The 22,739-nt window shown below is 47.4% G+C and overlaps 1 protein-coding gene across 1 annotated transcript in view; it reads right to left on the bottom strand.

Moving 5' to 3' along the window:
• The window catches only part of LOC120909254 (zona pellucida sperm-binding protein 4-like), a 68,537-nt gene that overhangs the window by 13,971 nt on the left and 31,827 nt on the right, over positions 1 to 22,739 (bottom strand). Inside the window, exons 5-8 of the mRNA XM_040320983.1 lie at positions 22,066 to 22,241; positions 21,891 to 21,988; positions 11,507 to 11,634; positions 6,906 to 7,095 (exon numbers count right to left, since the gene is read on the bottom strand). Of these exons, the coding sequence (XP_040176917.1) occupies positions 6,906 to 7,095; positions 11,507 to 11,634; positions 21,891 to 21,988; positions 22,066 to 22,241 (592 nt within the window). The remainder of the gene's footprint in view (positions 1 to 6,905; positions 7,096 to 11,506; positions 11,635 to 21,890; positions 21,989 to 22,065; positions 22,242 to 22,739) is intronic.

A 22,739-nucleotide genomic window follows, 5' to 3' on the forward strand; every position in this document is an offset into this window, starting at 1 on the left:
GTACCTCCGGCCAGCTGGGGAGACACAAGAACACGTCATAAAAGTATAAAATTACATCTTACCTGACGGCCTCGTCTGATGAGTTTCCATAATATCCCCTACAACAAAGAGGGTGGGTACCAGTGCTGTCCTGAAAGACTCCAGGAAAAGGGATGTTACCGGTAAGTAACCCCGTTTTTCCCTGTTCGTCTTTCAGGACAGGTACTGTAGAGAGGATAAGCGAGCACCTTACCCTAGGGTGGGACAACTGCTTGCAGTACTTTGCGTCCAAAAGCCTGGTCTTTGGTTGAAAGTAGGTCCAGTCTAATGTTTTACAAACGTTGAAAAACTAGACCATGTTGCAGCCTTGCAGATCTGCTCCGGGGAGGCACCAGCACACTCTGCTTGGGAAGTTGCTACTGCCCTGGTGGAATGAGCCTCGATACCCTGTGGAGGCTCTACTCCCCTAGAAGAATAGGCTAGAACGATGGCTGCCCTTAACCACCTGGCTATCGTGCGTCTAGAAGCCCTAGACCCTTTTCTGGACCCAGAAAACAAAACAAATAGTGAATCAGCTTTCCTGAACTGACTTGTGTAATCCAAGTATTGTAGGACACACCTCCTAACGTCTAGGTTGTGAAACTTGTGTTCCTGTTCCCTCACAGGATTTGAACAAAAAGAAGGCAATGTTATTTCTTGACTTCTGTGAAACTTAGAAGCTACCTTTGGTAGAAAAGCCGGATCTGTCTTAAAAATGATGCGATCCGGAAAAACTTGAAAAAAGGGGACCCTAATAGATAGGGCCTCGAGTTCGCTCACTCTCCTGGCAGTAGTGATCGCTACTAAAAATACTGTTTTGAGAGTGATCACTTTTAAACTACATTTGTCTAAAGGCTCAAATGGTTCTACTGTAAAGGCCTGAAGAACCAATGAGAGATCCCAAACTGGGAAGTTGGAGGTTTTTACAGGTCTCCGTCTACTCAAAGCCTTAAAAAATCTAGAGACCCAAGGGTCAAATGCTAGTTGTTTTTCAAGAAACACACTTGGTGCTGACACTTGACCCTTCAGCGTGCTAGTTGCCAGCCCTTTATCAGCTCCAGCTTGAAGAAATTCTAAAACAGCCACAGAGCTGTTGACACTGAAGGAGCTTTCTGCACTCCAGATGTTAAACCGTTTCCACACTTTTTGGTAAATGGCTTGCGTCTCCTTCTTTCTACAGCTTAGGAGTGTTTCAACCAGGCGTTCTGAAAACCCTTTGCCCCTCAGCAGCCCTTCCTCAGAAGCCAAGCTGCCAGGTTCCATCTCTCTACCTGCGGGCAGCAGATTGGACCCTGCAAAAGGAGATCCTCCCGAATTGGTAGAATCCAAGGAGGTTCTATCGATAGACTTTTTAGGATAGAGAACCATGGTCTCCTGGGCCAATGAGGTGCGATGAGAATGAGTGTTGTGTTCTCCCCCTGCAGTTTCCTCAGGACTGCTGGTATTCGAACCGGAGGGGGGAAAGCATAACACCTGGAGAACTTCCAGGTTTGGGCCAGAGCGTCCACCGCCAGAGCTCCATCCCACCTGTTTAGGGAAAAAAAGAGCCGAGTTTTGGCATTTTCTCTTGAGGCGAATAAATCCACCTCCGGAAGACCCCATCTTTGAGTGATCGCTCTGAAAACTTCTTGATTCAGAACCCAATCGCCCTCCCTCAGTTTCTTCCTGCTGAGGAAGTCTGCGACCTGATTTAATTCTCCCTTCAGATGTATGGCTGAGAGGGACAAGACATTGGCCTCCGCCCATATGAGAATAGATTTTGTCAGATCCCATAAGGACTTGCTCCTGGTGCCCCCCTGCTTGTTGACATAAGCTACTGCCGAGGAGTTGTCTGTCCTGATTCGAACATGCTGTCCCTGCAGCTCCTTCTGAAAGGCTTTGAGGGCTAACTCTATCGCTTTTAGTTCTCTCCAATTCGAAGATTTTTGCGAGTCCTCTTTTGCCCAGCGACCCTGTGTCAGAAGGGAGTCCAGGTGTGCTCCCCAACCGGAGCCACTGGCATCTGTTGTCACTGTTCTGGAGATCGGGGAGATCCAATCCAGGCCCTGTAAAAGGTTCGCCCCCTTCCTCCACCACCAAAGGGACCTCTTGATGTGAACCGGTATGGATATCAGGGAATCCAAGGATTCCGGTTTGTGGTCCCAAATGTTCAGTATGAACAGTTGTAGAGGTCGGAAATGCAGACCCGCCCACTGCACTGCAGGAAGACAAGATGTTAATAACCCCAGAGCTGACATGGCTTTCCTTATCGGAAGCTGGCCACTGCCCTGAAGAAGTGATATTACATTGTCCACCTTCTGGACTTTTTCTATTGGGAGAAAAGTCATCTGTCTGGTTGAGTCCAGTACATATCCCAGAAAAGTGACTCTTTGGGAGGGTGTCAGGCTGGATTTTTCCAGATTGAGTAACCAACCTAGGTTTTCCAGAATCCCCTTTGCAACCTGGAGGTCCTGGGACAACCGTGTCGGGGAGTCTGCAAAAAATAGCAGATCGTCCAGGTAAGCTACTACCAGGATGCCCTTGAGACGTAGAAAGGCTAGTACCTCCACCATCACTTTGGTGAATATGCGGGGGGAAGAGGAGAGCCCGAAGGGGAGTGCTTTGAATTGCAGGTGAAACGTCCCCTCTCTGGACCTCACGGCCAGTCTGAGAAATCTCTGATGGCATTCCGCTATTGGGATGTGTAGGTAGGCATCCTTTAGATCTATGGATGCCATGAAGCAGTTCGGAAGGAGGAGTGTCCTCACGGAATAGATGGAATCCATCCGAAACCGTTTGTACGTGACCGAGGTGTTTAGAGGTTTTAAATTCAGTATAAGCCTGAATTTCCCTGAAGGCTTGCGGACCACAAATATGTGGGAGTAGAAGCCCTTTCCTATCTCCTCCGATGGAACCCGAACTACCACCTCCTGATCCTCCAACTCCTGAAGAGAGGAGATCAGAGCCACAGATTTCTCTTTGCACTGGGGCAAATTGGTGATTAAGAGTCTGGATGGGGGGGGACTTGAGAACTCTAGTCTGTACCCTCTCCTTATGATCCCCAGCACAAATTGGTTGCTGGTGATCGTCTCCCATTGTGGGAGAAAGGCCCCCAACCTTCCTCCCACCTTGACTCCGTCATTGAGGTTTTTGGGGCTGTTCAGGAGCACGAAAAAGCGCCCCGGCACGGCCTTTCCCTTTTGGTCCCCAAAACTTTTTCTTTCCCTCAGGTTTGGGGACTTCCACCTTCTTTTGGGTCCAGAATTTTTTCTTTGCCTGTCCCCCAAATTTTTTCTTTAAGGGGAAAGCCTTCTTCTTGTCGGCTGTACGATCTAAGACAGCCTCCAAGCCTGGCCCAAATAATAAGTCTCCTGTAAGGGGGATCCCGCACAATTTAACCTTTGAGGCGCTATCCCCCTGCCATGTCTTGAGCCAGAGAGCTCTTCTTGCAGAATTAGATAGAGCTGCAGACCTGGCAGACATGCGGATTGACTCTGCTGAGGCGTCCGCTAAATACCGCACGCCACTCAGTAAAGTTGGAAAAGAGGAAAGTATAGTCTCTTTAGGCGTTCCGGCCTCAATATGTGCCTTAATCTGTAAGAGCCAATGCTCTAGATTACGGGCCACCACTGTTGCTGCCATAGCTGGCTTAAGGTTCCCCTGGGAAGCATCCCAGGACTTTTTTAATAGCGAATCCATCCGCCTGTCCATGGGGTCTGAAAGGACCCCCATGTCCTCAAACGCCAAGTCCGTATGTCGGGATACCTGCGAAAAGGCAGCATCTAGTTTGGGGGATTTGTTCCATACTGAAGCCTCCTCTTCAGAAAAAGGAAACCTCCTCTTCAAAGAGTTTGAGAAGAAAGGTTTCCTCTCTGGGTCCTGCCACTCTTTTTTGATGGCATTGACCAGTACTTCATGGACTGGAAAAACCCTTTTCTTTTGTTCTCCCAAACCACTGTACATCTGGTCATGGAGTGACAGTGTCTTTTTCTCCTCAACTATCCCTAAAGTAGCGTGGATAGTTTCCAATAACTCTTCCACCTCTTCAAGGGAAAGCTTGTAGCGAGAGACTTTTGAGGGCCCTGCCTCTGTCTTCTCACTATCTGACTCCTCTTGGGAGCTAGAAGCGGCACTGTCTTGCTCCTCCTCAGCATCCTCTGATATCCGCAGGTTTCTCTCTACTCCCAGAGGGAAGAACCTCAGGATTCGGTGGAATTACCTGTTGCGCTACAGAAGGGCTGCTTTGGGGCAATTGAAAATTAGCAAAAATATCTTTAAACGATTGAAAGGTGCCAGAAAGCTCCTTCATAGAAGCTGCTAATTCAGATGCCTGCTCTGCCTCCCTTTCTTTAACCAGCCCCTCAATACATCTCCTGCAAAGTGCTTTGTTCCAACTAAGTTCACTAAGTGAAGATCTGCAGGAAGGGCATTTCTTCCTGCTGTGGGCTGATTTTTCTGTGGATTTCTGAAAAACACAGAAGAAAGTGGAGGCTAGATTAAAAGAGAGACCAGCGCATAACACAGGTAACCACCAGGAGTGTTCTAGGACCAACCACCACCAGGGTTCCAGACACACTACACTAACAAACTCCCCGACCACCAGGAGAAGAAAACAAAAAAATCACCAGTGAAGCTGTACAACATAAGGGAACACCACCCCAGGGTTCTCCTTACCTTAGAGTGGCTGGTGCTGTCGTCATCCGGAGGTGCACGGGAAGCCTCTGCTTCCGACATCTCGCTGAGGAATGTGGTCGCGACTGCCTGCAAAAACGCCGACCCTACGGCTGAGAAGAGAGAGGCCGCACCAGCCCAGCGTCAGGCCTTTTTACACTGCAGCGTCCGGGACCAATGACGCGTATCCGGCGGAAGTGCCCGCCCCCCCCGGAACTGACGTCACTCGTCCTCCGGTCCGGCCCAGCTTCCTGGCCGACTGTGAATTCTCACAGGGAGCGTGTACCCTGCCTGCAGCGCCACCCCTGTGCGATCAGTAAATAGGCCTCCGCGGCTGAATCCACCCCAGGAATGTCCGCGGGACGCTACACGGCGATGTCCTGGGTAAGTGACTTCCCCAGTCAACCAGGACGCCATGCACTTAAAAAATAGCCCTGAGCCCAGGGAGAACAGGTCCCCCCTCTCAGGAATACTGGCCTCAAGCGGTGTCTCCCCTCCGGAGGAAACACCATAAACTGAGGAGCTGAGGGAGGATGAGGCTTAAATTCTTAATTGGAAGGCGGTGTTTCCTGTGAGGGGAGGAGCCTGTGTCTCTCTCTACAGTACCTGTCCTGAAAGACGAACAGGGAAAATAAAAAATAAAAAAAACCTTGATTTTGCAAAGAATTGTGGGAAAAAAATTACAACTTCAAAAAACTCACCATGCCTCTTTCTAAATACCTTGGAATGTCTGCTTTCCAAAAAGGGGTCATTTAGGGGGTATTTGTACTTTTCTGGCATGTTAGGGTCTCAAGAAATGAGAGAGGCTGTCAGTACATCAGATGTGATCAAATTGATCAATTTTCAGTAATTGGTACCATAGCTTGTAGACCTTATAACTTTCACCCAGACTAAATATCCAAATTTTTTTTTTTTAACCAAAGATATGTAGCAGTATACATTCTAGGCCAAATTTATGAAGAAAAATTCATTTTTTTGCAAAATGTTATAATAGAAATGAAGAAAAATTCATTTTTTTACAAAATTTTCGTTCTTTTTTCATTTATAGCGAAAAAAATAAAAACCGCAGAGGTGATCAAATACCACCAAAAGAAAGCTCTATTTGTGGGAAAAAAAGGACAAAAATTTCATTTGGTTACAGTGTTGTATGACTGAGTTATTGTCATTCAAAATGTGAGAGCACCGAAAGCTGAAAATTGGTCTGGTTATTAAGTGGGTTTAAGTGCCCAGTTGTCAAGTGGTTAATTTGCTAAAACTGAACTCCAGATCAAGCCTCATCCCAACCTCCCTCTCCATGTACACATGATGAAAACAAAACACCTTCTGTGATGAAGAGGGAGCCCTGGGATTATGGAGACCACCCAAGACACAAAAATGTAATCTTAACAACTTCCTGATTTACATACACTTTCAGGCATGCCTCATATGTAGGGTGACCAGACATCCCCGGTTTCAGGGGACAGTCCCCGGACCAAGTCTGTCCCCAGTTTTGTCCCCGGATTGAGGACACTGTCCCCGGACCGGTTTTGAACATTGGCTGGGGCAATTTCAAAGACAGTCAGTGCAGAATAAAAAAAAATCTGAATTACACACCCCGCTCCTACTAGCTTAGGGGGGTGTATTTTTTTCCCATTATATGTACCCCTTTCTGATGATCGTGTGCTCGTCGGAGTGGAGGGAATATTTCTTCAGTTTCAGGTGCATGCCCATTCAGCTCCGCTCGCATGTTCTTCTGCCTTGGCTCAAGTCCCGGGCAGCCGCCTGCCTGCTTAACTTCTTGCCTTCCCTGGCAGAGGAATTTTCCTCCCCACCCAGTAGTAGCCGGGGCCCAGAGAGTAAGACTTGACAGGCTGTGAGGCGTCCGGCGATGGACAGAGAGTCGCTGATTGCTGCCATTACTAGCAAAAAAAAAAAAAATGTCCCCGGATTTCATAAAAAAAAAAATCTGGTCACCTTACTCATATGCCCAAGAGCTTTGTGGCTTTAAGAATTGTGGAAACTTCATTTAACCCCAGGATAAAAATTTCACACACATGGAATGCCATGTTTGGGTGCAATCTGAATGCATCCATTCGGGCCCAAAGCATAAGCACAAACGCGCTTGTGTGCAGTGGCAGGTTTCAACATAGGAGCATCGGTGTGCCAGTCAAAATGAATGCCACTGTAACATACACAGGTGTGAAACACAAGAATGTTCCTACTGTGGCATCAGCCAAAGTCATGCCAACATGCCTCACCCATCATAAATCAGAGGCCAGCGAATTGTGGATACTGGTTCCAGGTTTGGTGCCCCCCAGCAGTGATGAAGACGGAGATGTAGCCTGGGATCGGACGGCTGCAGAAGTCTAGCCTCAAAGAATATAGGATCTCGCAGCAGTATCTGAAGTGGGTAGTCCATTGATGTATAAAATGCAGAGAAGTCTGGACCTGAATTAGATAAAAAAAAACAAAAAACAAAAAAAAAACACGATTACAACTAAGCTTACTCAAGAATCCGAATATTTAGTCTAAATGGAGCAGACTTCTTATTTCAGACATAAATGGGTAGTCGTACTGCCAAAAAAAATGTATACTCACTAGCTTTTTTCAGATATTGACTTTATTATGTCCTGTTCTTTTTTTTGCGTTTGTGAAAACTTCCATAAACAGCTTTAACTGAGCAGGCTTCCATATTTCACCACTGTGCTGTCTTTTTATTCAGCATGAGAGCTCAGGTCAACTGACTACAGAAGGTTGCACTGTAAACTACTGGTAAACACTCCATTCACCAGCACCTATGTGGAGCACTCACTTCCATAAGAAGTTGCTAAACTTGTTCCGTCTTTACCCCCCACACAGCCAGGCAACAAGCCCTTTCACACTTTCTTCATAGGCTCAACAGTATTGGTTTCATTATTTTTGCTAATGTAGCGCCTATGTACTTTATAGTACTGGTGCTAGTCAAATTTAAATATAGATCAGAGTGTAGTTAAACTCTGATCCAGTTTGTTAGTGGCAAATTGCAGTCTCTGTCTCAGCTTGGCTGTGCGCCCATTCTGCTGCACTGGGTTGTTCTTCCAGCCCCAGTGCTGCAGGTGGCAGCAGTGGAGTCAAGGTTTGGGTGCCCTTTCCCAGCAGCCAATCACAGGGGGTTTGTCCTCACTGTGCATGCTGGGGGAACGGGTATTTATAGGGCAGACGCCATTGGTTCTGGGTGGTCTTCGTCCAGTGTGGCACCCACCTTTAGGGTGGCCACATCACGGGCGCCCCAGCATTATGGCCTACCTGCCCGGGGTGTGCGTGCCACGTGGTGTTCCGGGGCCATGTTGGCCTGGAGCATCTGAACAGCGACAGGGACCCAGTGAGCGACTGGGTTCCCACCTTTGAAGATCCCAAGCTGTATTGCTGTTCGGTGGTGAGTCCATCTGAGGAGCGCCATTGAAAGGCTGGTGGCCCAATAGGACCTTGACGAGACCACCGGGGATCAAGCTAGCCGGACACAGAGATTGATCACCTGTCGTTCGGTACCTGGGCGACAAGTTGAAGGAGATCCAGACATAACTCAAGTAAGGAGGCATATCTCCAAGAATACAACCCAGAGGGGACCTGTGGCAGAGGCATCTTTGAGAGGAGTCTGTGGCAGAGACTTTCTCCAAAGTTCACCAAGGAGGGTCTGTGGCAGAGACTTCATCCTATAATTGTCCGAGTGATACTCCGGCTGTCAGGTCAGTGAGAGATGCCTGTCCGGGTACACCAAAATCCATTCCAGCGGGAGTGGTGCCAAGAAGTGTTACGTTTGGGAGCAGGACTGTTTCCTATCATTACGCCTGAATCTGCTATTCTCCCATCTTCTTTAGCCTTACTTTCCTCACCACAAGCTTACCGTTTTACCCGGCTGGGTAATTAAGAGCACAGCAAAGAGCACCTGTCTGGACATTCATTTACTTCTACTAGTTGCTATACGCATCATTCACCCCTAGGGATTTGAGGAGCCACCAGGTAATACGCCGCCCAAAAATCCAGCAGCTCCACTGGGGGTAATGCTACACTTATTTAGGGTATAATAAGATAGGGATGCATTAGATGTCCAACTGAAGAACATGAATAAACTCTTGAGGATTTGCTAATGTTTTATAACTGTGCTGTCCACCCATAGGAATGATGGTGCAGCCAAAAGAACAATGAGGTTCCAAACTGAAAATGTAGGTGCTACCCCTGGCAGACTGGGCCGTAGAAAAGGGGGTACCCCCCCCTCCTGTACGCTGCCAGCAGGGGGGCCCAGGCAGCTTGCTGAATTGCATGTGGGCGATCAGTATGGCGGAGGAAATGACTGGTATCAGTCCCCTGTATGGCTCTCTGCAGCAGCTGAAAGCCAGCTTCTTTTCCTCTCCCTCCCACCAGCTTTCAGGTGCTGCAGAGAGCCATACAGGGGACTGATACCAGTAATTGCCCCCCCCCCCCCGCCATACTGCTCACCCTCCCTGTGCACCATATGTTCCTCCCTGCTACCCAGGCCCCCTGTTAGAGCCCCCACAGCCCTGCAGACTTCCCTCTTCCTGCCAACAGCTGCAAGCACACAATAGGATCCTTCAAGACATAGCCGGGGGGGGGGGGGGGAAGGGCCAGGTAAATATTTCATACTTGCCAGCCCGTTCCTTTCCTAAATGAACACAATGAGTGATCCGTAACGATCACTCACTGTGTTGATTCATAGCTGAAGCATTTGCTGTATGGGGCACCGTGTCAGGTTGTCTGTATGGGACCCCTCCCTGTGGTTTCTAACAGCAGTCCTGCTTGCAGATATGCTAAAGTACCTGGCTACTGCTGCCCCCAAGCTGGGGATATGGGATGGTCTCTGGCTACTTGGTGCTGGCTCCAAGCTGTCCCCAGGTCCTAGACATGTAAAGTATTGCAGCCCTACTGTCCTCTATACAGACTTAAGGAAGGTTGAAATGAAAGTTACTCAGTCCCTTTAAGTCAGTGTTTCTCAATTCCAGTCCTCAGGCCCCCCAACAGGTCAGGTTTTCAGGATTTCCATTATTTTGCACAGGTGATTTGATCAGTTTCACTGCCTTAGTAATCACCACAGCCTTTTCATCTGAGGGAAATCCTGAAAACCTGACCTGTTGGGGGGGCCTGAGGACTGGAATTGAGAAACACTGCTTTAAGCGATTCCTGGAATCCAAGAGGGACTCTTGTATACAGGCCAGACCTTGCTTCTCAGCTAAGCCCGGTTGAGGCTGTTAAATGTGTGGGACATTCACCTGCTCCTCTCTACCTCCTTGCCTTCCCAGAACCCCCAGCACAGAGGTCCCCTGCTCCCAGTGGCGGCCTGTTTATTAGGATCGCCTCCCCACCCCCAATTCATGCGCCCGGCCCCCAATGCATGGACTTTTTAATTATAAGCACATGATTCGAGCCAGAGGCTCTAATTGGTTTTAGAAAAGGGTGGGCACGGGGAGCAGAGCATTCACTATTGTCTTCCCGATTCTCCTCCTGGCCAAATCATGAAGCGGGTGAGACCCGATTGACCGGAGAAGAAGCGATCATGTTGACCGCTACGCAGAGGGAAGGCACAGAGGAGAAAGCCTATGGGGGAGCCAACTAAATTTACCTCACCTAACAAGGAGGGTGCTACATATACATAAATTAAAAAAAACTAGTCACGAACACTTGTGCACTCTTAGGAGCTTATGATGTGCAAGATTAGACAGTTGGTGGGGTAGCATGCGTCTAGCACTATTCAGGTTTTAAAAGTGCAGAATAGCAATGGAGCTTTGCAAGGTCTGTAGTGCAGATAAAAATGTAAAAAAATATTTTAGGCTATAGCACCAAGGTAAGTTAGTAGTTAAGGGAGCCTAAACAGAATATGGGATGCGGTCATTCCTAGTCAGCTTCTGAACATGCTGGTTACTTGGATGTCTCTGGTTTTAAATTAGAGTTACCGTATATACTCGATTATAAGCCGACCCGAATATAAGCCGAGGCATCTAAATTTACCACAAAAAATTGGGAAAAATTTAGAGTAGAAGCCATGGGCCTCACTGTGCCCATGACTAGACTTGCGTTTAACATGCGAGTATATAAAAAGGGGTGCCCGGCTTTGAAAAATCAGTACTCCTCGGCTGCAAGACTCCCAGACAGCAAACTTGTAGAGGAGACCTGGGGCTACGTGTGCCAAATTTCCGATCCAGGGAACCTACGGCCAGTACCAGGTCCCCAAAGTTACTGGAGAAATTACTATTTAACATTGGAGTCTATGGAAGGGTCGCCCGAATTTGAAAAATCGGTGCTCCCCGGCCCTAGGTCCCCCAGACAGCAAACTTTGCACACTTGTAGAGGAAGAGTGGGGCTATATGAGTGCCAAGTTTACGGTTAGCAGGTACCGGGTGCCCAAAGTTCAGTAGATTAGGCGCAAAAAGGTGACTCGAGTATAAGCCGAGGGGGGCATTTCCAGCACAAAAAAATTTGCTGAAAAACTTGGCTTATACGGTACTAACCAACAAATATGCATCAAGAAGTTTGTGAAATTCAGAACTTCTCTGCATACTTGTACCCGATTAAAGATTTAACCCGCTGGATCAGTCTGTCAACCAGCATTTTTAGAAGAGGACAATGGCAGCTACCATACAGTACATTTGCCCATACACAATTACCAGAGCACTAGGAGTTTGCTAAAGACAGAAGAGCAGGTTGCTTTGGGACTTACTGTTATAAAACTTGGCCCTCCTTTGATTCAAAACTTGAAGTGTCCCAACAAATAACCGAGTTTTGTCAGGCACAGCTGAGAAACATACTTATGTGCACATGAACATGTTCATATTGTCTTACCGATACCTATAAATACAAGTCTGGATACCTTTAGCAACGTGCAGGTCTACATCCAGTACCCCGCTATTAGTCACAGATGGGAAGGGAGGTGGAGGCTCCACGGAGGACACTAGCTTTAGTGACAGAGTGATATTGTACAGGCATTGAAGTGTCACCCTGAAAAAAAAAAAAAGGAAGTATGGTTAAAGTAAAAGCACAATTGAAGTCCCTAGTCTACATGTACTACCCACATATAACCTGCAACTAATTTGCTGGAGAATGCCTTATAAATTGGATTTGTCATTTACCGTATAAGCCTGTATTAGAGAACATTAAAGTGGATGTAAACCCACTCTCATCCTTTCTAAACTACTGCCATAGTGCTGATCTATAAGGATATACATCCCTACTGCATGTATCCTTACCTGTCAAATGTCTCCTCTCTGTTATAAGTGAAAAACTGCAGATTCTGTGGGTGGAGTCGTGATGTCAGTAGACTCCCCGTCCACCTCTACGCTCCTTGTCGACATGCATTTTCTCCTGTGTATTCCTTACACTAAATTCTGCTATGATCACCAACATCCAGTCAAAATCCAGAAAAGTAACCACATGACTTCAGAAAAGAAGTGGGGGTGAGAATTAAAAAATAATGCCCGTCTCAAGCTAGTGCATGAGATATGCAAAATAACCTGTCATTCACAGTGGGGGGGGGGGATGTGGAGAACGGACACATTTTTTCTCCCGTTTGTCAGTTTATCTCACTGAAAAAAGAAAATGGGATTGCTCAAAAAAAATGGATCAACTCTTTGTGGCAAGACTGGGCACAGATAGGTAATCTTATACTCTACATGGTGACAGCAAAAAAAAAAAAAAAAAAGAAGTGCAGCACTACCCCCTCAGGAGCCGCTGATTGATTTGGGATCGGCGTATTAAGTTAACTCTGTGTGATGTCTAGGGGTGAAGGTAGTGAGTAGAGCATCAATTGAATGTCCAGTCAGTAGATAAGGTTTTCTGGATGCTTTATTTCTTGGCCCAACACGACCAACATCAACTTGAGGAAGACAGAAAAGGTTGATGAAGTAAAGGAACTTTGCGGTATCAGGCCCTGGATAGTCGGAAAGCAATCCTGCTTTCTGTAGTAGTACAGTTCGTCGCCACTCTAGCCAGAATGGGCGAAGTGCCCCCGGACAGACCTCTGCCACATGCCTGGCAGCCGGAGCGTCACTTTAGGTTGCTGGGAGGAACAAGTCTCTGCCACAGACTTGGCTCTGATTAGATTAGGATGCCAGATGAAACCTCTGCCAAAGGCTCAATGCTGGCAATGTGAACAGCAGAGCGAATCCTCCTAATAGATCACTTCAGGGTCACCGGTTGACAGTGCAAGTGTACCTGTCAATGTCCGATCACCAGACCCCCCCGATGGTTCGTGCAAGCCCTTTTGGATAACCTGCCTCCGGGTTTTCCTCAAGCCGATCCCCCACTGAACGGCATACAGCCTGGGATCTCCTCAGTAGAATTTGGGGGCCCCTTTGTGGCATCAATTGCTCCAGGCCAGAAGGGCCCAGAGTCTGGAACTCCGCGTAGCGTGCGACCCCAGGCCAGGTAGGCCATAGTGGTGGGGCCGGCGATGTGCGCACACCCTAAAGGTGGGTGCCGCACCTGGAACCAGGAACCCGCGAAGAACCAAGAACGGCCTCCGCCACAGAAATACTCCTTCCCAGCATGCCCCGCGAGGGAAAACTCCTCTAATTGGCTGCTGAGAAGAAGCGGCTCTGCCTGGACCTCTGGCGCCACCTGCCGCCCAGGGATGGTACCGCATCCCTAGAATGCAGACTGACCCACAAAACAATACAGATTTGGTGACAGCCAAAATTAAGAATGAGAGCAACTTATCTCTTTCATTCTCCCACTAACTTTAACGTAGTGCCCTTACTGAAACTAAAGGGGGCGCTACAAAAGTAATATGTGCTGACTTACTATGAGGTTAATCCAACAAGGTGCATGCCACATTGTGGACTTTCGGTTAATTTAACAGTTTTATAGAGCTTTGGGATCATAGCCATCGCTATATTTCCGGAACTCCATCATTGGACCATCTGGCCTCAGCTCATGTAGCTGCAGAGGCACATGCTTGTGAATCTTCTTGCACCCTCATCATGCTTTAGTTTTGTAGTAAAAGCAATATTAGGAGTCATAAGAATTAAGGGGGCCTTAATGTACTGCAAGAATTTTTTTTTTTAATCTATCTGAAGAAAAAAAAAAAAAAAAAAAAAAAATTGTAAGCCGTCCCTTTTTTTCTCTGTTGCACAAGACACAAATTACGGCTGCCAATTCAAACTTGCAAAGGTGATGGCAACAAGGAAGGCAGGTTTTTGGAGACTGGGCAACAGGCTTAACCATGTGAGCAGCAAGCTGTGCAAAGGCATTTAATAAGGAGTGAGACAGGTAGTGTGAAAGAACTGCTATGGCTTCGATTTTAGCCTTATGGTATAAAGGCCAAAGGTTGATCCAGACTGAAGAAAAACCTTAGACTTACCAATGATGGTATTTCTAGAAGTCTTTCGGGACAGCACCTGGAGAGAGCGTAGCTCCACCCAACAGCCCAACTTCCCAGGAAACACAGCAAATAACTCCTTTTAAAGGCAGCCCCCTTCCACCATGGCCTCAGTCATAAACGAGAAAACCTGCAGCCATGCTGACACAGGATTTTTACAACAAAACTTTCACATAATATACCAGTGCAAGTCATATTGAGAAAACACTAGAAAGGGCAATAGCTGCTGTCCTGAAAGACTTCTAGAAATACAGTCATCGGTAAGTCTAAGGTTTTCCCAAAGCGTCTTTCAGGACAGCACCTGGGAGAAGCGAGAAGGAAAAAAAAAAAAACACTGCTCATTTTGTAAATGGTGATGTACATTTGTGTTCTGCACCAACCTTACAGCCCCAGCAATTCTAGTATGTGTGGCTGTACCACAATAGGGGCAGAATTCAGTGCCTGCCATGGGGGACATTTGGGGTTGTAGTCATAGAACTAGGGATGAGGAATTATAATTTGAGTCATTTCCGCAGCAATTCGGTTCATCCAGAGACATGCATTTATTGAGTCCCAGGCCCAGCACAGGACAAAGTCCACAAGATACTTGCAATTGACAAAATCCAACAGTAAAATATTACAATGAACTCCCATCCATCATTCATGTTATAGCAAGCATAGAGACAATACAATCCAGCACAATATGCACCCAAGTAGCTTCAATGCATGCAAGAATATGTATTATAATTGTAGCTCTGGTCTCCCAACAAGTCGGGCGTTATGTAAATTTAGGGGTAACCGAGACAATAGTTGGGCTCAGACCGTTAATTCTATGTAAAATTAGCCTCTGTTCTGGCCATGCTCGCTAGATGTTTTCCCTTGTTGCCTGTGGGTGGCATTGCCACTTCAGGCCCATGTTGGAACTCGAGCAAACCATGGTGTGTTAAATGACCCCTCAGCAGCAGCCCAGTGGGAGTGGTTCCCCGCTGTGCATGCTGGGAGGGGGTATTTTAGGGGCAGACACAGTTTTTCGGGGTCCTTCGCCTCGTGGCCCTCCTGGTGCGAGGTGGGTGTGCGTGATTTCGGTCTCGGGACCAGGTTTGTCTGAGGCTGTGTTCCTGTCTAGTAGGCCCAGCTATTCTACAAGGGATCCCAAGCTGTCCGTCCAATTGGAGGAAGGGTCTTAGCAAAGAAAACTGGGGAGGACCTGCCCTGGAGGAGACAAGCAAGGCAAGCTGATGTCTCGGGATAGGCCTGGTAACCTTGTTAAGGAAAAGGGATTCGCTACGCAAGTGGTCTTACAGTCCCGCTGGATTGGCTTAAAGGCTCTTTGGCTGTAAAGGCAGGAAGTTCGGGACTTTAAATCCTGTGGCAGAGGATTTCTGACTATACATTCTGTGTTCTCAGACGATCTGTGGCAGAGACTGTTTCTATACTGTCCGTGCATCATTCCGGTTGCTAGGCAATGTGAGAGGGGTCTATCCAGGTGAGCAATACCCACTCAGGAGTGAGTGGCGAACATTGGAACTTTGAGTACTATTGTGCATTCTGTACCGCGTGCCTGAACTTTCCCCTTCTCTCTATACCCTCTACTTCCTTCACAAGTGTATGCAGAAAAAATAAAGCCTACAGTTGAAGGTTTTACATCTCATGTGGACAATGCAATTTCTAAAACTTCCTCCCCTGAACAACGAACTTAGAGGTGTAGCACTACCCCCGGAGGAGCTGCTGGATTTTTGGGCAGCACATTACCTCTTGGCTTCTCTGAATTCCTAGGGGTGAATGATGCATATTGCATATAGTAGAAGTAAAGGAATGTCCACAACAGGTGCTTTTTGCTGTGCTCTTTATTACCCATCTGGGTAAAACAGTAAACTTGTGGTGAGGAAAGTAAAGTTGAAGAAAGGAGAACAGATTCAGGCATGATAATAGGAAACAGTCCTGCTCCCAAGCGTAACACTTCTCTGCGCCACTCCCGCCGGAGTGGGTTTAGTATACCCAGACAGGCTTCTCTCACTGGCCTGGCAGCCGTAGTATCACTCGGACAATTGTACTCTCTTGGCTTCTCTGAATTCCTAGGGGTGAATGATGCATATTGCATATAGTAGAAGTAAAGGAATGTCCACAACAGGTGCTTTTTGCTGTGCTCTTTATTACCCATCTGGGTAAAACAGTAAACTTGTGGTGAGGAAAGTAAAGTTGAAGAAAGGAGAACAGATTCAGGCATGATAATAGGAAACAGTCCTGCTCCCAAGCGTAACACTTCTCTGCGCCACTCCCGCCGGAGTGGGTTTAGTATACCCAGACAGGCTTCTCTCACTGGCCTGGCAGCCGTAGTATCACTCGGACAATTGTAAAATAAAGTCTCTGCCACAGACCCTCCTTGGTGAACTTGAGGAAATGGCCTCTGCCACAGACCTCCCTCAGTGAGCCTCAGAAAGACACCTCTGCCACAGGCCGTGAGACCTAGGGCTCCTCCTACCAGGACAGGAAACACGTTACCCCCCACCAGATAAAAGGGCGGTCCTCCAGGCCCCATGTCTGTCTTCGAGAACCACAGGACTTCCCTGAAAAACATATGCATAATACACAACTTGCATACAAAACCGGGTGGGAATCCGGCTGTCCTGGAAGACTTTTAGAAAAGGAGTTAGAACTTGCCAGTCTAGAGTGGGACAACTGCCTGAAGGACCTTTCGACCAAACGCCTGCTCCTGAGCAGATAGGAGATCCAGGCGATAATGTTTAATGAAGGTCGAATAACTGGACCATGTGGCAGCCTTGCAAATTTGTTCCGGTGAGGCACCAGCCCTCTCAGCTCAAGACGCAGACAAGGCTCTTGTTGAATGCGCAGTGACAACAGGTGGAGGAACTTCTAATTTTGTAACAAATGGACTCTGGACTGCCGCACTCCAAAATGACTAAAACAAATTAGGTCTTTATTTTCAAATGCACATGCATTCACCGCAAGCAAAAGGGTACAGTATAGGCCGACGCGTTTCACGCTGTACTTCAGCGCTTAGTCATGGCTCATGGCTCAGCCATGACTAAGCGCTGAAGTACAGCGTGAAACGCGTCGGCCTATACTGTACCTTTTTGCTTGCGGTGAATGCATGTGCATTTGAAAATAAAGACCTAATTTGTTTTAGTCATTTTGGAGTGCGGCAGTCCAGAGTTTTTTTCGTCCATTTGCTACAATCAGCATCGCTGTGGTTCAACAGCCCTTAATGATAAGTGAGGCTTCACCTGAAGCGGTGAAAGATTTGTCTGTGTGTTCTAATTTTGTAAGCTTCCGAGATGGCTTGCTTTATCCATCTAGCCAATGGGGATTGATGCACTCTTACCCCTGTGCGTACCTGAAAAAACGGGACAAACAAGGAGTCTGTTTTCCTAAAGGTCTTGGTGACCTCCAGATCGACGAGAAGGATCCTTCACACATCTAAAAAAACTAAACTTTCTTGGTCGCCCTGTGGCGAACTACAAAAAGGATGGCAGTACAATGTCCTGCGATCTGTGGAATGTACTGGACACCTTAGGTAAAAAACCTGGATCCGTTTTCAAAACAACTCTATTCTCAAAAATCGCGAAGAACGGCTCCCTCACCGATAAGGCTTACTCTACGAGCGCTGTGATACTGGACCCTGCGATATCAAGTCCTCTCTTCTGAAGCCTCAGTGGAGGCTCAGAGACCAGAGTGTAGCAGGGAAAACCATGGCCTCTTGGGCCAGAAAGGGGTGATCAGAATAAGGTCTGTTTCTTCTAGGAGAAACATTCCGGAAGTTCTCCGGAAAAGTCTGATCGGCGGGAAGGCGTAACAGAGGTCGAATGGCCACGGATTCGCCAGAGCATCGATCCCCAATGATTGATCTGCTGGGTTCAGAGAAAAGAACTCTGTTTTGTAGTTCTCCTGGTTTGCGAACAGATCTGCTTTGGGACAACCCCATTTGTTTGTGATCTCCACAAATACCTCTGGATGAAGAGACCAATTGTCTCGATCCACCTTGTAGCGACTGACATAGTCTGCCAGACAGTTTTGCATCCCCTTCAGGTGCACTGCTGTAATTGAGGCTAGATTCTCTTCTGCCCATGATAAAATCTCCTGGGCAATAGATTGAAGAATCCAACTCATCGTTCCTCCTTGTTTGTTGAGATACGCAACCGTTGCAATGTTGTCGGAAAAACTTGCAAGGCTATCTGAACCGCTAGAAGGTCTCTCTGGTTCTATTAAGTTGTGCTTCCCTCAAGGACCATTTTCCCTGTGCGACTTTGTTGCTGAGGTGGGATCCCCATCCCCAGGAACTCGCGTCAGTCGTGATCCTCCAGGATATAGGAATGGACCATGGTAGACCTCTTGCTAGGTGAAGATCTGTCCACCATCACAAGCTTCTTTTTACATTGGTAGGCAACAAAACTCTTGACTTCAGAGACCTCACGTCTCCATCCCAGTTCTTAAAGCGGGGGTTCACCCTAAAAAACATTTTCTAACATTACATTGAGCTCTCTCTCGACATTGACAGTATAACGATTTTTTTTTTGCTGTACATACCTCGTATGCCCATTTTCTTGCCTGGCTTCCGGGTAGTGAAACCCCGCGGGAGTGGGCGTTCCTATGCAGCAGTTAGTGATTGACGCGATGACAAAAACTAGCCCCCCCCCCCGGTTGCATAAGGAGCGTCACGAGTTGCTTAAAGAAGCCGAACGTCGGTGTGCAGGCGCCGTATAGCGCCGACTCGACGTTTGGCTTCTTTCGGCAACTTGTGACGCTCCTTATGCGACGGAGGGGTCGTTTTTGTCATCAAGTCAATCACTAACTGCTGCATAGGAACGCCCACTCCGCAAGATTGACTACCCGGAAGCCAGGTAAGAAAATAGCTATACAAGGTATGTACAGCAAAAAAAAAAAAAAAAAATTGGCATACTGTCAATGTCGAGAGTGAGCTCAATGTAATGTTAGAAAATTGTTTTTAGGGTGAACCCCGCTTTAACATCTGTGATGGTCTTTGATGGAATCTTGCCCATGGTACTGCAGGAAAGCATGAGGTCATCAGACTAGGGCTGCAACGAACGATTTTCATAATCAATTAGTTGGCCGATTATTGTTGCGATTAATTGGATAACAGCCTTAAAAAAAAAAAAAAATTGAAAAAACTCTGCTCTGATGTGAGCGGGGAACAGGAATCAGGACTTTGATCTAACAAGTCTATTTGGAGACCCAGAGCCCTCGCTTTTTCCCCAATCTTGGGGAGGTGATCAATAGCCGCTCTGGTGGTTGGCAAGAGAATTCCAGCCTGTACCCATTTGCTACTAGATCCAGGATTAAAGGACTTCAGGTGACTGCTGACCACTGTGGGAGAAAGGCCCTCAATCTTCCTCCCACTGGGAGATGCTGGTCACTGTGGCTTGGCGGGCTGTTAAGGTGTGTTAAACAGGACACCCCCTCTACCTTTGCCCTTGTGCCCGGTCCAATGTTTCTTGGGCCTGTTGTCCTTTTCTCTAGGACCTTGCTGCCTGCTTTGGTCACAACATTTTTTTCTGGTGGTTGGCTTTTTCTTGTTTTCTGGAAAGGCCCTCTTTTCTATCAGCCGTACATTCCAGTGTCTCCTGCAGACCTGGACCAAAAATGATCCCGTTAGGGGAAGCCCACATAGGCGCAACGTCGAGGCTGCCTGACCAGATTTTAAGCCACAGGCTTCTTCTGGCCGAATTCACTAAGGCCGAAGTCCTGGCTGTCAGTCTTACTGACTGTGGAAGAATCAGCTAAAAAACCCACGGCACTAAAAAGAAGAGGAAAAGATTTCAGAATCTGTTCCCTAGAGGTACCTGCCAACAGATGGGTTTGTATTTGTGTCCGTGATACTTCCAAGTTTCTGGCTACACAAGTGGAGGCCAGAGCCGGTTTAAGATTCCCAACAGCTGAATCCCAGGCTCTGAAGGATATCCTCTTATCCATCGGGTCCTTAAGCGTGTCCTTATTGTCAAACACCAGGTCTGAATTTTTTGAAACTTTTGAAAGAGGTACGTCTGAATTCGGCTTTTTGTTCCACGGCTGCGCTGCATCCTCATCAAATGGAAACCTTTTTAGGTTACCAGAAAGGAAAGGTTCTCTGGATTTTCCCACTCTAGCTTGATAGTATCAAGGAGGGAACTGTGCACTGGAAAGACTTTAGATTTCTTTTTGGGCAAACCTTTGTACATAAGGTCACGTTTAGACAATTGTACCTCCTTTTCCATTTCAAGAGTTGTATAGATAGTTTTTAATAAGTCATCTACGTCTTCCAAAGATAACTTTAGCCTCGAGGCCCTAGAGGATTCTCTATCCCTGGGCCCTGTATATGACCCAGATTAGTCTGGAGAAGAATGGGTAGATCTGGCTTCAGCCTCAGTCTTTACTCTCTACAATCTCCTGTGGAGCGCTAATGACTGAAGCTTTTCTATTTGAGGAGAAGCTCATCTCCGACCGAAGTCAGCATTTTTTGACAGGAGGCTACTGGGTCATCCTTCACTAGGCCTTCTATACAGGTTGCGGCAAACTGTTTTGCTCCAAATGGGGCTCAGTTTGTTTCCGCAAACCGCACATTGTTTTAGGTGGCTGTGCTTGGGCCTTGGTCTGCAAGACAAAACAAATGACCCAAAAAAAAAAAAAAAAGGTAAACCAAAAAACTCCATAACACCATGTGCTGGAGGAAGAAAATGTGTCCTCCAACACCAGAATCCTATGATTGGGAGGGGGAAGGGGTAAAAACACTCACCAGGATAGCAAGAGAGTGGCAGTAACAAACACTTCAGGCTTACCTGAGAGGTGCTGGTGTTGGAGACCACATCTGCTGCCTGTGTAGGTACTGCAGAAGTATCCATCTGTCCTGGTCGTCCTCAGCCTCTGCCAAAAAACACCAGCAAGCCAGCGTCCCTTGTTTGCGCCGTTTATGGAGACAGGAACCAGCGTCTCCGGCGCCCGTTGATGACGTTATACGATTTGGAAGTGACCCTCGCCGGATACTTCCTGTGGGCCAGCTTGGAGCGCAGAAGCTCCGCCCCTTCAAGCACTGTGGCTTCCTCATTCCCCTGCACAAACCAGCCACGCTGTTAGCAGGGAAAGGATGCCACCATGCCACACTGCAACCCCACGCTATGGGCTCGATGTCACCACGGTCCTGGCCCTCCCCAGGCACAGAGAACAGCAGATACAGCCAACTTCCCCAGCGGAGATACTGCTTCTGGCGAGGAGAAGGTTAGTTAAAAATACCCCTTCAGCCCAAGACCTAGGGGACCAGGTTCCAGGAAACATGTTACCCTCTGTCCGGAGGAAACACTAATACCGACATGGGGCCTGGAGGGGGTAACGCATTTCCTGTCTTGGTAGGAGGAGCCCTAGGTCTTATGGGCTGTCCTGGAAGACGCTTGAGAGAAAAAGTAGTAAATATTTACACAGTCCATGTTGCCGCAAGCTTGCTCCCAGCTGGTCCTCCCTATGCTGCCCCGCCAGTTGCAGACTTTTCCACATCACATACAATGTAGGACCAGTGATCATGCATTGTATGCAAAGCTGGCGAGGACCTACCCGGGACATTGCCACACACAGAAAAGTGCTGGCTGCCTAGGAGTGGAGGAACAAGGCAAGCATTACTGCCAATACCAATTCCCTTAGTCAATGACTTTGGATACTTATATGTCAAGTATTGTAAAAAAATCAGTACTCAAACAAAGGCTTTAGGCCTGAATGACATTTAAAAAATGCCCAATCCAATACTTTAAGGAAAGCATTCCCAGAATGGAGGAAGCCATTCTTAGCTACAAGGGGTGAGGCCAAACTCCATGGTTTTGGAATATATGTTTAACAAGCTTATACAGGTGTGATGTCATGGTCAAGGGTCTACAAAACAGGCTAAGGAACTGACACTTACGTAAGAGTGCTATCCCGAGTTATCGATCCTGATGAGGAAACCAGAACATCTTGCTTTGCTATGATCGACAATTCATAAATCGGCTGTCCCTGGACAAACTGAAGAGACAGAAAAGCAGACAATCAAATAATGCTCAAAATGTCTTATAAAAAAGGACACAAAATTATTCTCCCACCTGAGGGGTGCTGCAAGCCAGCAGCTTTCCTGTCACCACCAGAAAATCTCCTATTATAGCTGGGGTAGGACATGTCCCAAGGCCCAGAACAATCGATGACAACAACAAGGGGGGGTTGGTGACATAGCGAGAAATTACCAGCTGGAAGAACCCATCCGATGAGCAATTTGCAGTCACTGAAAGATAAAAAAAAAAAAAAAGTGTCTTCATTAAAGGTGTAGAAAATGGTACCCAACCAGAGGCAATTTGCTGATCTGTTAAAGGGGTTGTAAAGGTTTTTTTTATTTTCTAAATGGGTTCCTTTCAGTGCCGATCCTGACCTCCCTGGAGCCCTAAGCAAAAAATGACATGTCACATTAAAGTTGAGGGGGGGGGGGGGTGCTGGCGCTGCCGACAGTGACATGTCACATTAAAGATTAAAGAGTTGAAAAGTGGGGTGAGTGGGTGCTCGGAAATGACATTGTACATTAAAGTGAGAAGCGGGGGGTGCTGACTTCGTACCTCTTCTTCCATGCAGCAAGCGAGTTGAGGGGCCGAAAATGACTTTTCACAAGACGGGGCCCTCCGCAGCTTTGTGGGGCCCTAAGCGGCTTGCATAGTGAGCCTATAGGGCGGATCGCCCCTGGTTCCTTTAAGCTAGTGCATTGTTGGTTCGCTATCCTTTTCCTTAAAAT

Source organism: Rana temporaria, chromosome 8, assembly GCF_905171775.1.
Source record: "Rana temporaria chromosome 8, aRanTem1.1, whole genome shotgun sequence".
Taxonomy (NCBI): domain Eukaryota; kingdom Metazoa; phylum Chordata; class Amphibia; order Anura; family Ranidae; genus Rana; species Rana temporaria.